This window comes from Drosophila mojavensis, unplaced genomic scaffold (assembly GCF_018153725.1).
Source record: "Drosophila mojavensis isolate 15081-1352.22 unplaced genomic scaffold, ASM1815372v1 contig_74, whole genome shotgun sequence".
Lineage (NCBI taxonomy): Eukaryota > Metazoa > Arthropoda > Insecta > Diptera > Drosophilidae > Drosophila > Drosophila mojavensis.
This window is the reverse complement of record NW_025318899.1, coordinates 908672-925356: the sequence shown is the minus strand read 5'-3', so window position 1 is coordinate 925356 and position 16685 is coordinate 908672. Positions and strand designations below refer to the sequence as shown.

The following is a 16685-nucleotide window of genomic DNA, read 5'->3' as shown; positions in this document are numbered from 1 at the left end:
CGAGAGCAATTGCAATTGTGGTAGTAGATCATGGCCTGCTATCCGCGCTGTCCGCTGTCCGCTGACCGACTTAACTGGGGCAGTTGGGGGCGCTTGCACCGAGTCGCGGCCCTGTGGACGCCGTTGGCTGCTGTTGTGGATGCCATGCTGTGGATGGTATGCTTGGAAACTGGGACTCGGAATCGTTTGCTAGTTACCGTTAACCCAGTTAGCTGCCATCGTCAAAGGGCGTGTCTGACGAGTCGCACCTAGCCCTCAAGTCCTTGATGCATAATTAGTTTGGGCGTCGGAGCTTTTCCATGAAAATAAAAAGAGCATGTGCACACACACACACACACACACACGCACACGTCCACATCCACGTCCACCTATACTTGCACAGGTGACCCTCTATTATTAAGGGAGCTGCATTTAAAAATCGATTCCACATGCACAGCAATTAAAATGCCATTAACTAGCCCAAAGATGAAAATGTTTTCAGCCAGAGACTTAACAAGCTGCTCAACTTTCCAATATTCGAAAACTTTAAATGAAAAAGGGACAATATTTTTCAGAAAACATATTTACATATGCACACCTCCTTTTTTTCTTTTTTCTTATTTACTGTCAAAGTTTGTGACAGTTACGCCTTCTTTACGTACCCAATGGGGGCGTGGCTAGGCTTGAGCTGGAGGGCTGGACAGCAACTCAAAATGCCGACTTTGTTCACAACTTCAACTTCAAGTTGAAGTTTTGCCTGCGCTTTGCGGCTGCTTTCGTAAATGGATATAACTGCGCTGCAGGGTCCCGTTAACCCTTTCTAGTTAACAGCAAAAATACATTAAAAAGCAGTAGAATGAGAGAAAACAAGTGCTTTGATAGAGAATATTAGACTGGGAATTATGCTCTATAAGAGCTTTTTTAACGAGGAGCAAAGCAAAACTTTATTGAACAAAGAAAGGGAAGGAAGGATATAGGGTGAGGGAATGAGAGGTAGAGAAAGAGGAAGATAGGGAATGAATGATAGATAGAGGGAATGAGAGAGTAAGAGAGAGTCATAGATACATAGATAGAGACATAGAGAGAGAGAGAGAAACATTCAGTGGGAGAAAGAGAGAAAGAGAGGGAAAGAAAACGACAGAGAGAATGAGAGGGAGATAGAGAGGGAAACAGTGAGAAACAAAGAGATAAATTGCCAGCCAATAAGCTTCCTCAGTAACTAAGACCAGACAAAGCCACTACGAACGGTCATTAAAACAGCGGCTATTGCTTGTATTATTGTTATAGGAACTACTAAGTATATGTTTATACACAATATGTGTTTTGTTCAACTCCAGTTAGATATGGATATTCTCGGCATGTGTGTGCGGCTATATAATAGATGCAACCCATTCTTCGCTCCGCTTGCACCGGCAAGTCTTTCAAGTATTCAGCGTAAAAATCTTCGAATAAAAACACAATGAGAATTCTATCTTTTATAGACCACACGTGACAGTTGCAGACACGCGCAGCCTGATGCCCTCTCGCTCTAGCGCGCTACGGCTGCCCTCTCGCCCTCTCGCTCCATTTGCTGCTTTATGCATTTCGTGTGCTATGGAGGTCTATGATTTAACCATTTGTTCCCATGCTCCGTCGCAGCACGTAGGCCCTGTGTCATAAAACGTTAAATTAGTTGACTACTATGCCTGGGTGATTGGGGAGTCATGGGAGAGGGGGCTACGGCTGTGAACTCCCCTTAGCATAGCCTCGTATTCGTCAATGCGTCTGTCTCTCGCTTTGACAGCGCGCTCATAAAATGCACATGTTGATGGCGCGTGTTTGGCATGGCCAATCTAAGGGCTGAGAGAGGAGGCTAGCCTCTGGCATCTCAGCTGCACTATTGTTACAAACATATATGTGTATATAATACATATGTATATGGTATATCTATAAAGTATATAGTTTATATCTCTTTGAAATGCTGTGCGCGTGTGCGACTGTTCTCGCACTATCAATAGCTGCAGCCGCCTTCATTTCAATCAAGTTGCCCTATTTGATTTGAATTAAAATAAGTTACGTGAGTAGTGGCTGACATTTTCCGTGCTCCCACTCCACACTGTCCCCTGCTCCCACTGCTCCCACCCTCCATTATCCATGTATCTGTAAGATGCACAAACACCACCACCCGGACTCCGAGGGTGGTTCCAGGGGGCAGGGCGGGAACTGTGGCTGACCTAAATTCATTTAAGTCGATCGATATTTTGTGTGCTGCACTCTCTCGCTCTGCTGTGGGCTGCATGACCGAAAAAGGCAAAAGTGTATCGTATATAGAGCATACTACGTTCCATATAGTAGTACAACAACAACAACAACAACCACAACTGCAACAACTGCATTGCAATTATTGTGAAATTCTACTACAATGGAAATAGTACGGCAGTTGCAGGCAGCTGCTCTGCTCTGTCTATCTCTCTTTCTCTCATTCTCTCTCCGTCTCCGTCTTTGGCTTCCGGCTACGTACGTCCATTGTCACACATGTGTGTGTGTGTGTGTGTGTGTGTGTGTTGGTGTTTTAGTTTGGGCTTGTGGGCGTTACTGACATTCCATTGTTGACTCTTGAGCCTCGACATGAGCGTGGGCGTGGGAGTGGGCGTGGGCATGGGCACTCACAACTTTGTTGGCCAAAAGGCAAATTTATTCTTTGCCTGGTCTCGTGCGGGCCAACTCTTCTCTCTCTCTCTGTCTCTCTCACTCAGCCCTTGAGATGCAGTTTCTCAAATGTGGCACAGATGCCTCCTGCTCAAGCAGTCCTCTGCTGTCGCCCTCATCAGGACTCGGTGCAGCGCATATAGTATCTATATTGTAGTTATATGTTTTGTTCAACTGCTGCAGTGGACCTTGATAACTAATAGCAGAGTTGACAGTGAAGGCCTTATTCTGATGCTACTTCAAGAAAAGGTGTGCTTTGATTCAATCTGAGGGATACTGTCTTGGCTAGCACTGAGACACAGTGATAGGCAGAGAGAACCGAGGATATACTATATTGAAACTACGTTAAAAAAAACCCTGATTCTGTTTATCAATAGTCATTTATCAAGAGTGAGTCAATCAATCTGCTCAAGTCATGGTAAGTCTCTTAGACAGCTAAGCATTCAATCAATCAATCATTCAAATTCTATCATAAGAGTCACACAATCAATCAATCAATTTACCTGTCATTTAGTTAGTCAATCAATCTGTCAATCGTTTGCTAAACATATCATCAATCTGAATATGGATCAGGCAATATATCAATCAATTAATCTATCATCCGACAATCAGTAGTCGAAGAACAATTATCAAGTCTGTCAGTCAATCAATTAGTCAGAAAAGCAGTCAATCAGACAGTGCAGACTGGCAGTAAATCACAATTTAAGTCGGTAAATGATCATCAGTCACTCAATCAATACATCAATCAGAGCTTAGGTTAAAGCTCTCTCCATCAGCTAGTAGATCAATCAGTCAATCAATAAATTTAGAGCTTGCAGTTGAACAGCTGCAGCTATTCGCCTGGAACGATGCCATTGTGTGGCAAGACTGTGGCAAGAACTACGCTTTGCCTCAACATCTGTGGCGCAGTGCACATACGCCTAGTGGGCGTTAGCTGCATTGCGAACTTACTGCAGGGGATGGACATGTGCTGCTTAATGGGGGTCTTGGATGAGAATGATGACTGGAGCTGGGGTTGGGGGTTGCAGGTTGGAGGTTGTGGATATATATATTCAATGTTGGCAAAACTCATTACGACGCCGCATGAGTGACATTTCCACGCTGTCAACATGACACATTTCAGAGCGAGAGACAGAGAGAGAGAGAGAGAGAGAGAGTAAGGAGGGAGCGAGAGAGGGAGATGGTAAGGCATTTCCCTTATATACATAGATATTTATATTTGCAACCACATTCTTTGGCATGCAAGCCACTATACGGCTTAATGTGGCACGGCTGGCATTGCTGGCACCGCTTGCGCCCGCCCAGCAGCTAGCCTGCCCCCATATGCTGCAATATTGTTGCCTTGTTTCCATTTGACGGCAGCGAACTTTGGAATTACAACGCATTTCTTCACTTTCGCATCGCTGGCTTCTAAGAAGATTATTATTGTTGTTATTATGGAGTCAGGGCGAGTCGAGGCGAATAGGGGGAGTCGGGGCGAGTCGCCTGGAGTGGAGACGTTGCCTTTGTTTTATGCGAAAATTGAATTTGCCGCGCCCGCCCCCTACCCCTGCGGGCCGCTTGGCTATGCGTGCCACAATGCATCGCTCGGCTAATGGCGACGCATGTCAAACATTTGCTGAGCTTTTGTGTTTAAATATTACTAATACGACATGTTGTGCCAGCACGCGTGCCAGCCAGCAGCTTAAGGGTTGCAGCCACCACTCCTCCTCTCTGTCTCTCTCCCTCTCTCACTCCCTCCGTCTACCTCTGTCTCGCTCTGTGTGACAGCGTGTGTTGTGGCCATAATTGAATTATATGCCAGCCGGCAAGTCCAAAATAATTGTTGTTCTGCGAGTGCTTGATTACGCCAGATACTGTTTAGTTTTTAGCTAGTGCAGATATGAGTTGTCGGCCTGACACTCACACACACACACGCACACACACACACACACATCATAGCCTGCAATTAAGCGGAATAACTCAATTAGCTCGTCATTTCAATTATATGCCATGCGGGGCTAGCTGACATTTAAAGTGCAAATCGCCAGTCTGGGCAGCGGCTGAGCTTTCGTGCGACAGAAATTTCAGGAGGAGTGACTTTTGCGCCCTCAATTGAAAAGCGAAAAGTTTAATTGAAACGCTCGCTTTTCACAGTTTTCAATTCGCAATTCGCCGTATAATGTGAGCCGCAGAAGAGGCTGGGGCGTGGCAGTTGGCCTGGCTATGGAAAATGCGAATAATACGGCGAGCGCAGGCACAAAAGATGTTTGCAGTTAAATTAAATGAAAAAGTTTACAACTTTTTTAATGAAATCATTTCATGCTTCTTTTTGCAGCATAAACAAAGCGCTGCAACAATAGCAAACAAAACAAATGCGCCAGTTGCAATGCCTGGCACAAAAAAATAATGCATAAGAAAAGAAAACCTAGAAGAAAAGTAAACTGAAAGCAAATATAGGAGAGAGAGGGCGTGTGGAGAGGGGCTGCAGATAAACTTGGAAGAAAAACTTGCATGCAGCCAAAAGGGCGAAGCGCAAAGATTCTGCCAAGGACCAAAACTTATGTGTAGACAAAGCATATGTGTGTGTGCGGGAGAGTGGGGTGTGCGTGTGTGTGTTGGTGCATGTGTGTATTTGCACTGCTTGCAAATGAAAGTTTGCACAAATTGTATTTGATCTAGCATGTTAAAGTCTTTAAGGCGTCCAACGTGTCGTATACGTAATCGGCGCACAGATCGAAAATGCATTGAGACAAGGAGCTAGCTGGCAGCAATGCAGATTGTGTCGGCTATGTAGATGGGGGCATGCAACGCGTTCCTCCGACCGCTGCTCCCTCTGGCTAATGATGATGTTGTCCATGTCCTTGCCTGCCATTGGCTGTAGGACTCAGCCCTGGGGTTCATATTTGTGTCAGGGCTAAAACGCCGAGCTGAACTAATCCAAGTGTCAAAGACAGCAAACGGCTGCCGGGAAATATGCCAAAAAATGAGAGAGAAAACAGCAGAGAACCGAGTTATCTCCCGTGCACACTGAACTTAAATGTGCTAACAGCAGCGTGGCAACCGAGTGGCAGTTAAGTGGTTTCAGCATTGCCAAACCACCAGAAGCCGAACAGAACGAGCCATCAGCCAAGCGGAAGGCAGTCAACACTTGGCGAGTGGCATAACTAAGCTATCCTTTGAGGAGTCCTTCTCTAACTGTTCCCCCTTTGACTATCTTCCCCCTTTGACAACTTCTTGCTCCCACTTCAACTATCGTACTCCGCCTTTGCTAGAGCTCTTCAACAATTCTCTCGCTTTACTAACATCCCTTTAACTGTCGCCTTTTAAGTACCCCCTGTGCTAGTGGTTAATGCACGCATTTCCGTTTCCTTTCGCCAGTCAGAAATTTATGTTTTATTGCAGCTGTTGCGCCCCCTCCCCGTGGTCACCCCTTTTGGCGCCTAGCCTTTGCCTAACGCTTTTATTGGCACTGTGATTTCTGTTGCTGCTGATGCCACGCGGATTACGCTTCAAGGCGCATAACTCTCGACTCGACACGAGTCGCCATGACTCTGCTGCGCATTAATCATAAAGCGGTTTTCATGGCTGCCACAGCCCCTAAGCCCCACTCCACGCACCCCTATTGCATTTAATTTGGCATTAAGTGCATTCGAACGATGGAGCATAAGCTGGAGAGCAGAGGCAGCAGGAGCAGGAGCAGGAGCAGCAGCAACAGTCATCGACAGGAGCAGCGGCTCCCTCAAGGCACTTAAGCCACTTTACGAGTATTCCCTATAATAAAGGACTCTCGCATCGCCTTACCTGTGAGCAACGATTTCAGCAGCTTTAGTTTTCGCATTCGACTTGGTTTTTTTATGGGCGCCGACATTATGGCGGCACATGTATTTATGAGGCGTCATCAGGACAGAGGGGACACACAGGTGAGCGGCTAACCTGTATGAGGTGGGAGAGGTGAGGCGAGGCCGAGTGAGGCGGGTGACCGTGCGCTGCATCAAAAGTAAGCAAAATGTAGACACAATGTAAGCGGCGGCTAATACCTGCCATAAAAACCAATGATGACATCAGCCGAAATGCACTCAAAGTGCGTCACTAAATGGAAAATGGAGAAAGGAGAACTTAAAAGTTTCCCAATTCCATTTCAATTTCAGTTCCATTTCAATTCCACTTTTCAATCAGGGACAATAAAATGCAGCCTAATTGAAAAACTTTTCCTTATATATATTTTCCTATTCAATTCAGTTTAGCGCGTAAGGTTAACAGCTCAATGGAGCTCTTCTTCTTTGATTACGACATGATACTTCAGTTATATGTAATCATATAACCATGTCTGAAAGGAGGTTACTCCATGTCACTTCAGTCTACATCTCACCTTGTATTCAAGTCCTCTGTTATTCATCTGTCATGACTCACTTGACAAATAATTTCGAACTAGTCTAAATTGTTAGGAAATTACAAATTTTTAACTTGTGCTAAACCAACTAAATGGCTGATGCGGGGGAGGAAGAAGCTCCAGAGGGAGAGGCCGTTGAGACGGCAGAAGAAGACGAAAAAGCAGAGGCAGCAGCCGAAGAGCAAGAGGAAGCAGTGGACGAGGACAAAGCCGATGAGAGCGAGGTGGATCCCTTCGAGCTGCTGGACGAGACGAGCGAGGATAATGAGGAGGAGCATCGCATGTACCGCGAGTATCTCGATCTGACGAAGGAGATCGATTGCCAGAATGCAATTATAAACGATCTGAAAGAGCGAACACGCGATCTGTGTGAGAATCCCTGCAAGACCTACAAGGAAAGGAACGAGATAAAACAATTGCTCAACTGCCTCGATAAGGAGAAAATCAAACTGAATATCATGATTAATCGGGCTATGCAACTGCAGAACTTTGGATCGAAAAGGGCCTATGGCGCTATAGAGCTAGCCACAACCACTATAGAGGAGAATTTGCTCCGCAGCGCCGTAAGTTGCTCGAAGACCATCAAATGTGCGTCAGCCAACAGCAAGCCAAAAACTGCGCAGGAAATTTGCGATGCCCTGGATGATTCGGACTCGGACTCCGATGACGATTGTTGTTGACCAAAGCTACATGTACTATGAATGGATCTCTTTATGAGTACAACCTTGTCTTATCGGAAATGTGAATGAACTGCTCGTAAAATCACACATTGATGTACTCTAAATATGTTCAAAATCATAAATTAAACTCTATTTGATATGATGTAGATCTCAATAAGTTTTCCTTGTAGGAGGTTCATGGAATACTGTTAAAGCATTAACAAAAATTAAGAACTGAAAATCAATTTATGTTGAAAGGAAAAACAGTTGGAATGTCTTTTCCCAAGTAAGAATGGGAAATTTCTTCGAAATTTTCTCTGGAAATCTTTTTATTCCCATAAACAAGCCGTAACTTAAATAGTATTTCAATTCATAGAGTTTGGTCCTTCTGTAAGCTCCGAACAAGCATTCACATAGATAATTCACATATTTTCTCTCTCATTACATTTGAGAATCCCTACAAATGGAAATGATGACGGCGAGGATAGTTGGGGGCGACTGGAGCTGGGGGCGTTTGGAGTGGCGTCTGTTTGGGGGGAACCGCTCATTGAGCAATTCATTCAATCGACGAATTCAATAAAGTACAACTAATAAAAATGAAGCGAATGGCAATGAGAATGCGAATTGCCCGCGAAGACTTTGGGGGGCCAAGGCAGAAGAAGATGAAGCAGCAGCAGCAGACCCTCAGGAGGCGGGCGGGCGGTCAGGCGGGCGAGCAAGAGAATTACAATTTTCTCGCCATTTGTTTTTGTGCCACGCAACACGTTTTGCTGTCATAATTCGCCAAGCACAAGAAGAAGAACCCCCAACGCAAAAACAACAAATAGCAAAAGCGAGAGACAAAAAAGGGCAGCAACAAGAAAATCGCGCGCATTTTGCAGAATGCGAATGCGAATGCGAATGCGAAGGGGAGCCTCAATGCGACGTTAGTGGTCCATCAAATGCTTGTAAACAAAGCCAGCAAACGACAACGACAACGACAACGACAACGAGAGTGATGATAAAGAGGAGAGAAGCAGCAGCGGGAGAGGACGACAGGGCAATAACATGGCTCTGTCTGTGGCGGGCGAAGTGCATGCAATGGCAATGGGCACAAAAACAAAAACAAAAGCAAAGGCAAAGGCAAAAGCAGAACTGCGAATGCGAACGGGAATACCAGCCAGCCAGCCAGACAGAATGAGGGGATCAAAGCAAAACTCGCAAGACAAACACAAAACTGAAGGAGCGGCAGCTCTGAAACGCTTCGCTTCTCGGGCGGGTGGGGGCTGGTGGGCGGGGGGAGGTTGGCTTAGGCCCGGGGGCAGTCGTCGATGCGAAGTGGTAATGGTAAATGGCAGCGAGTACAGCACAGTTGGCGTCTGGCCTGTGCTCCTGTCTCGTTTTTTTTCTCGTTTTCTGTTCTCTGCTCTCTGTTTTCTGTTGTTTTTTTCTGCTGCCACGCCCATGCCCATGCCCATGCCTATGGCCCTTTTGGCATCCACGTTTCACATTCACAACGTTTCACTGGCGTCTCTCTCTCTCTCTCTCTCTCTCTCTCGCTCTGTCTCTCTCAAAACAAAGTCAACTCCTGAAAGGGGAACGTTTTTGGCGCGCAAATCCATAGTAAATGAAGCCAACATTCAACTGACGTTCACTGCAGCAGCGACGCGGGCAGCGACTGCGCTACGTCGCGTCACCTTGCGTCCATTCACCTCGCAGAATGTAGGAAGGAACGAGTGAACGAGCGAACGAGCATTGTGCGGACAGCAAACCGAGAGAGAGAGAGAGAGAGAGAGAGAGAGGCGTGCGGGAGAGGGAGAGATAGAGTAAAGGGGGAACGGGTTGGGTGTGTGCTGGACTGGGTGCACAATTTCATTTCATGCGCTTCGATTCGATTCCATTTTCCATTTCGTTCTACACACTTTGGCGTGTTTGTGTTATTGTCTGCGGCCTTCTCACGTCCAGTCATAGCGCCCTCTCCCCCTTCCACTCACTCCCCGCTCTGCCCACTCTCCACACTCTCCCGCTCTCTGCTCCATCTGAGCAACTTGCAAATTCTCTGAGTTGCGATCTACGAGTAGCTCAGACGTAATTATTGTCGATACATGAGCACAAGATATTTACAACGTAGAATCCAAAGTGGAAGTTCGATGCACTATGAACGGAAGATGCTGCACCCAAAGGCAAAGCCACATACACACGAGATACATTTGCAGATAAAGCGATACAGATACAGATACAGATACAGATACAAATGCGCATTGAGTGGATGGCAGCGTGTTGATGTTTTTATATCTATCAGATGCCGATGCCCCATTTGCCATTTGCTGATGTCGTCTTCGCCATTTGCTGCTTGCCACTTGCCACTTGCCGCCTGCCGCCTGCCGCATGCCGCACGCCACATGCTGCCGTCTGCTGCTTGCGGCTCTTGCCACCGAGATCCAAGCGATGGCAAATTGTGGCCACCGAATGGGTCATTTGAGCTGTCAGTAGGGACACTTCTTGGCTAGGGGCATTTCCGTTGGGGCATTTACCATAAAACTTCTGCAACGAGGGTTTGCCACAGCACACAAAAATACAACTATAAGTGCTTTAGCTGAGAGTTGGACAGAGAGCGCGGCGAGAGAGAGAGAGAGGGCTTGACTAAAATGCACAATGATGATTGACTAAAGAGATAAAGATACAGCTTCACTAAGAGTGAAACTTACTCAAAAGATAAACATAACTCTTAAGTACAGAATAGACAGATACTAGTTGCCTCTGCTTTATGCTACTTCTGCATTTCGTTATACTTCTTCTGCTAAGCTGCCCCACACTCCATTTGTTGCTGTCTTTAATCCTAAGACAAGTATGCTATGTCGGATATTTTGATTTTTTGTTCTATATATCGTAAGTTTTTCACTTTGCAGTTGTCGTGTGTCTCTTGAACCTCTGACCTTTATGGTTTTCTAAGCCGCATTAACTGTAAACACATACTTGTCAAAACACGGCACTCAGCTGCCCAATAAAAGTAAGGGACCCTAAACAAAGCCCAACCTCAAAGCTCTGAGGCCCGACATCTGACCCCTTGGGCGTACACGTGAACTGTTCACATTTTCTGATTTCGAGAAAGTTTCTAAATTAATTTCACATAAAAAAGTGCCAAACAAACTGAGCAACAGCACCAGAATCCGCAACAGCAACAGTCGTAATAACAACAGAAACAACAGAAACAACATTCGAGCGCAGCATCCATAAAATTTGATGTGGCGCAGACGCGTCAACGCACGCACAAAGGTCACAGACGCCGCTCTTTGCAAGGGTCAAAGTTCAGAGATGTCGAAATTTTGACATTACGTTCATAGACAAGGATGAGGCATAGACAGGCCAATAAGCAGAGCCAGCGCTATTGTCAGACAGTCAAGCCAGGCCTCTTCGCGTTTTTGCTCTACGATAATCGCATTAGACTAACAACATTAGACATTAGAAGTTTCTATGATTGGAATTGATTTCTAGTTCTAGTTCTAGTTCTTTTATAGTCGCTCATCTCATATTTTTCTAGTTATTCTTCTAGTAGTTCTCCTCGTAGTCTTTCATGTACTACTACTAATTTATCTAGTGTTACGTGTAGAGTTAAATCTATTTTCATCTTATCCCTCCATTTTGATCCCGTCAAGAATTTATGTCACTTATAGGATCACACCCATTCCTAGGCCAACGACGCGTCTCAATATTTCTCGCATATTTATGCTTCAGCTGTGCCCATTCGACTGTCATCTATATATTAAGACCTCATCTGTATCGGCTTTCATAGGCAATGCTCCATGCATGGCTTATGGATCAGACATAAATTCGCAGACTAATCCAGCTATGGAGGCTGCTTCTTGCTTGCATATTTATTTATTAGCCACCGACTGCTGCTGAGCTCTGTACAAATTGTAGGCCTAAGGGCCCTGTCCCACCCACACCCTGGTCTCTACCCTGACGCCATCCCTCATGGACGTCATTCAAGCAGCCGCCGACGTCTGGAAAAGTTCTGTATTTTCTCCTTGGTTTTCTTTTCTTTTTGTCGTTGAGTCTCTACTTTGAACAACAAATCACTTGAAGTGGAATATTGTCGTCTGTGTTGATGTCTACGCACGAAAATCGGCAGCAGTCACTGGCAACGGAGCAGGAGCAGGAGCAGGAGCAGGAGGAGGAGGAGTCTGCCACCCTCGCATGAGCTCTGGCAGAAGCTGCCTGCTCTGGCACTCACGTGCGCGCCACGTAAACTTTTATTTTCCTCTCATTTGCTTTAGCGATTTTTGAACAGCGGCGGCGAATTCAATGTCTGCCTGTCTGTCCCTCTGTCCGCTTGTCCTTCTGTCTTGGTCCTTTTGTCTGTCCCGAAGTCTTTGTTTGTTTTGTCTGCTGCTGATTTGGCATCGCATATGTTTGCAGCAGTCAATCCCCCGCTCCCCGCTCCCCGCTCCCTGCTCACTGTCCTTGCCCTCTCACACACAACCAGACCCTCAAACCACTTTCTTGGACGCCTCTGCTCAGACGAAGACGACATTTGGGATTTCTTTGCGATGTTTTATTTATCTAAAAATGAAAAGGCACACACAGACACACACAGGCGCACAAATCTAAGGCGGTTACAGCCGCTGCCTAGGGTAAATACGAGTCGAGTGGCATCGAGGGGGCTGTGGGGAGCCAAGGGGAAATTTAATGTCGCTTTGATTTGTGGCAATCGCGCGCTAAACGCCGCAATTTTTAAAGTGAAATTGCTCGAATTGTTCGACGTCTGGAACTGCAAACGAGAGAAAACAAAATCTCCTGACAATGACACGGACAATGACAATAGCAATGACGATGACAATGACAATGTGACAAGATGCGTTCGCGATTACACGCAGAGAAAAAGTTGAGTGTCTCGGCTGAACGAGTCACTTATTTTAAGGGATATATACAAGTAAATATTTTTGATATATAGAGCACAATTTCGCAGAGTACTTGCAAGATTTTGTTAATTGTTGCTCCGGTTTTTTTTTTGGGCTGTGATCTGGTTCCGGTGCTCACTACTCGGCTTCCCTTTCTTCCCTTTTCTGTTGCTTCTTTTCTGTTTGTTTCCTCGCGAGCTGTTGTCCTTGTTCCTTGCTGCTTGTTCCTTTGGCTGTAAATAAACATGTTTGGCAATATGTCGCCCAGAGTCCTGCCGAATAGGACCTTGACTGCGACCTCGACTTGAACTGACAGCCAGTCAAAATGTTGCCCCTGCCGCAGCCGAAGACGGCCGACAGACATCCTCGAGCATTGTCAGTCAAGTTGTTGCTGTTGTTGCTGTTGTTGTCACTGCAGTTGTCTCCACTGGCAAATGCAAAGTTTTGCATACAAATTGAAATAAATTAATGCCTCTGTTCATTTGCCAATCTCAGCCGGGGGAACCAATTTTGCCCATTTGACAGCTTGACACACAGCATTTCAAGGGGATCGAGGAAAAGCGACGAAACGAGCTGTGGATAGGCAGCAATTTAAGTGTGGGCATGCTGTTTGAAAGAAATAAGGAGATTTATAGGAAATTCAAGAAAAAGGCCTTAGAGGGAAAATGTGAGGGATTGTAAAGGCAGAACATATAAGAAGAGGCTCTGAAGAGAAAAGCAGCTAAATGAATGAGCTGATAAACATACAGATATCTACATGTATCTGTATATCTCTGGCTTTTAATTGATTATATCAACATATATTTAACTCTTAAAGAAAAGTAATTAATTTGATCAATTTTCAAACAACAAGCCCGCATGCATCGCGCACATTGAACGAGACTACCCCAATATTAATAGCGGGAAAAGCACTTATAAAGTCATTAAAACGATGCGAGGGCCCCTCGGTGTTTAGCTCAATTTCGATTAATTTCCTGCCTCTGGGCAAAGTCGAATGCAATGCGATTCGAATTGCTGTGTGCAGCGGCCATTGAACTTTGCCCGCATACTAAACAAACATCAAAGCTTTGAGCTCGCCGTGGACAGGTGCAAATGGCCAGGGCTGGGCAGGGCTGGGCAGGGCAGAGCAGGGCAGGGGGCAGGGCAGGTGCAATATTTGGCGACAACAGCGAGCTGCAGAAGAAACAACTGCTAACTGGTCCAAAACAGACGAACGGCAAACAGAAATTCAATAAACATTGAGGATTGGACGTGAAGGCGCATTTAAATGTCTAATGCTGAGAGGAAGGGAGGAGGGGAGGAGCGGATTGGAGTCCGGGGGTAGCCAGGCAGAGAGACATTCGCTAAATATTTAATAATGAAACGCATCATCTGGCAGGACGAGCCAGAGGACAATGGAGCTTTTCGGCTACAAATCTGCTGACTGAGTTGTGTTCACTTTCGATGTGCCTTGTGGGGGAGGCTAGCGCAGCAGACAGCATCCATCGAACGGGGGGATCCATCCCACAGAGTTTAACGATTTGTTTTGTTTTGCGTCTGTTGCTCGTGAATTTGCAATGTCAATGACGCCGTCGTCGCCGTCGTCTGCTTCCATAAAAATCAACCCTCGGCCCGAAAAATAAATCGCAATAAATGCAAAGCAAAAGGCGCGGTGGGCGTGGCCGTGGCACGGGCTAGTCTGCTGGTGAAGGCGGCGGGCGGAGGTGGTTTAATGGGCACTCGGACGCTCGGCGAGCAGATCATTGTCCTTGACGGAGTTCATTCACACGACGAGCTGCCGGCATTTGGTTGATGATGATTTGTTGTTGTTTCTGGCGTCGGTTTTGGTTTCGGTTTCGACTCGAACTCGAATTTGCGAATTTCAATATTGGGGCGCAGTGAGTAACCCTCGGCGAGCTGAGCGAGTCATAGTAGCGTGAGTAACCCCTCTGTTGACCCTCGGTCTGTCTGTGTGTCTGTCTCTCTGCCCCTCTGCCCGTCTGCCTGTCTCCGTCTGTCCGTCCGTCTCTCTGTCTGGTGGTGTAACCGACCTAGGACTTGCCATGTGGTATTGTCTGCTGCTGCTGCTGCTGCTTCTGTTGCTTCGTCTGCATTTGGCGGGAAAAGCAAGGTTGGACTCGTCATCATCGTTGGTGGTAGGCAGAACGACAACAGAATTTATATAGCCAAAACAGAACATAAAATACGCCCAGACAGCCAGACAGACCCCTCTCTCCCGCTCTATCTCACACACACATACTCTATCTCTCTCTCTCACTCTTTCGCTCTGTCTGTTTGTCTGGGCTAACCAAGCGCAGCGCTCGAGGCGCAAAATGCAAAAACCAGAACGTCGTTGAACAGGGGAACAGCAATGGGCAGCAAGGCAGGAACCTGAACCCGAATCCAAAATCCAAAAACCCGAAACGCAAAGTGCGTGTGTGTGTGTGTGAGAGAGTGTGCGAGTGCGTGTGTGTAGTTGATACAAAAGCGAAGCGAAACGAGCGACGATTCTAGAGTGAAACAACTTCACATTACGTGCAATAATGAGGGGGAATATTTCATGTCTGTGGCGGCGCAATAGATGCAAGGTGAACAAGCCTAAGGGGGGAGGAGGACGAAGAGGAGCAGGAGAGAGGGGCAGTCGGAGAGAGTCTACGAGACTCGGCTATGCCTATGGATTGAGGCTCGGCGTGGCTCGTAAGCTGATATTGAGGTCGACGACTGCTAATTTGTGGATGCGTCGTCGTCGATTAAGGAAGAAGCAGAGACAGAGACAGAGACAGACATGAGCAGAAGAGAGCAGTAAGAAGAATGGGGCGCAGTGCAGGAGAAGAATGTGCGAGAAGAGAAGCCACAGCAGCGTCAACATGTGAACCCCCAAGGCAACACGAGGTACAGTTTTGAGGCGTGGCAGCTGTACTCAGAGAGGGAGAGACTGAGAAAGAGAGCGAGAGATGTGTATATATACATATACGGTATGATATGGAGGAAAGGTGGAATTCGAAGCTTATAAGAAGGATCACTTGTATATGAATATTAAGAAATGAAGTTGTTACTCAAAAATTAAGTTAAGGAAGACTTAATTGAGCAATATGAGGAATGCTAAAAAATCTGCATAGCGATCGCAACTAATTAAGGGAAACAAATTAATATTTAAAGGCAAGTTTTGGCAAAGGCTTTGGAGTATGCTTACTATACAAACATGATCAGAAGAAAGGTTGATCAGACAAACATAACTTGAGCTTTCTTCTTTTATATTCAGCCTATCCTCATTCTATTTTATTATCAACATCTTTATATATCTTACATTTGCCTATATTTTACTGTCAGCAATTTCTCAACTAATAATAATTCATTCTTATCTTGCATATACAATATTTTATTCTCTCTTGTGAATTCCCTTACATTCTGTACTTCATTCAAGTATTGCACATATTTTTCTTAAATTATTTTTTAATTAAAATTTAGCTAGTGTCACTCGAAACAATCAAAAGGACGGGCCGTTAGGATAAAAGGCAAAAAATAAAAAACAATAATACCAAAAGTAAATTTCCATATTAATATCAAATTTCCAGTATGGTGAGCAGTTCGCTGACTGTCCGTAATTTATGGGGTCGGCTCTTCAAGTCGTGTTCGGCCCCCTCTGCCGCCCCGCGTCGCCCCGCAGCCTGCTACAACGCCCATGGCGGGCTAGGCAATTAAAAGCGTTTCGCAAGAAAATTTGAATTGAATGAAGAGCGCAGCGCCTTACGCACCAGGAAGTCCTTGCCCAAGCCCAAGCAGGTCTAGCAGCGAGTCCTTAAGCATAGGCATAGACCAGACAAGGGCCCGCACATGGATTTGTGCTTGGGTTTGGGTCTGGGTTTTGTTCTTGGGTTTGAGTTCGGGTTTGGGTTTGGGTTTGGCCTCGCTTTGGTGGTGGTTGCTTCAGGCGCTGCGCTCTATTGCCCTGATCCCTGCTCGCCGCGCCGCCAGACGATACCCACAACCCGAACAGAAGAAATGCGAGGACTTGAAAAGTGCGTTGATATTTTGTGCGTTGTGCGTGGCCAGGAAGCGTAAGCGACAACAGCGTGTCGAGGCCAGGTCCTGAAGCTGAGACGCCATTGGGCCGAAGGGCGGCGGCAG

General features: G+C 46.1%; 2 protein-coding genes across 4 annotated transcripts in view; both read left to right on the top strand.

Moving 5' to 3' along the window:
* The window catches only part of LOC116804681 (trypsin I-P1-like), a 63963-nt gene that overhangs the window by 12015 nt on the left and 35263 nt on the right, over positions 1–16685 (top strand). The window lies entirely within an intron of this gene.
* Positions 7030–7865, top strand: LOC6586428. Its single transcript, XM_002012005.4, has one exon. It carries the CDS (start codon positions 7132–7134, stop codon positions 7717–7719), a length of 588 nt encoding a protein of 195 aa, XP_002012041.3. The 5' UTR covers positions 7030–7131; the 3' UTR covers positions 7720–7865.

What these genes read in the sequence shown, in the direction of transcription:
- LOC6586428 (XM_002012005.4), top strand. Translation starts at nt 7,132, where the DNA reads ATGGCTGATGCGGGGGAGGAAGAAGCTCCAGAGGGAGAGGCCGTTGAG.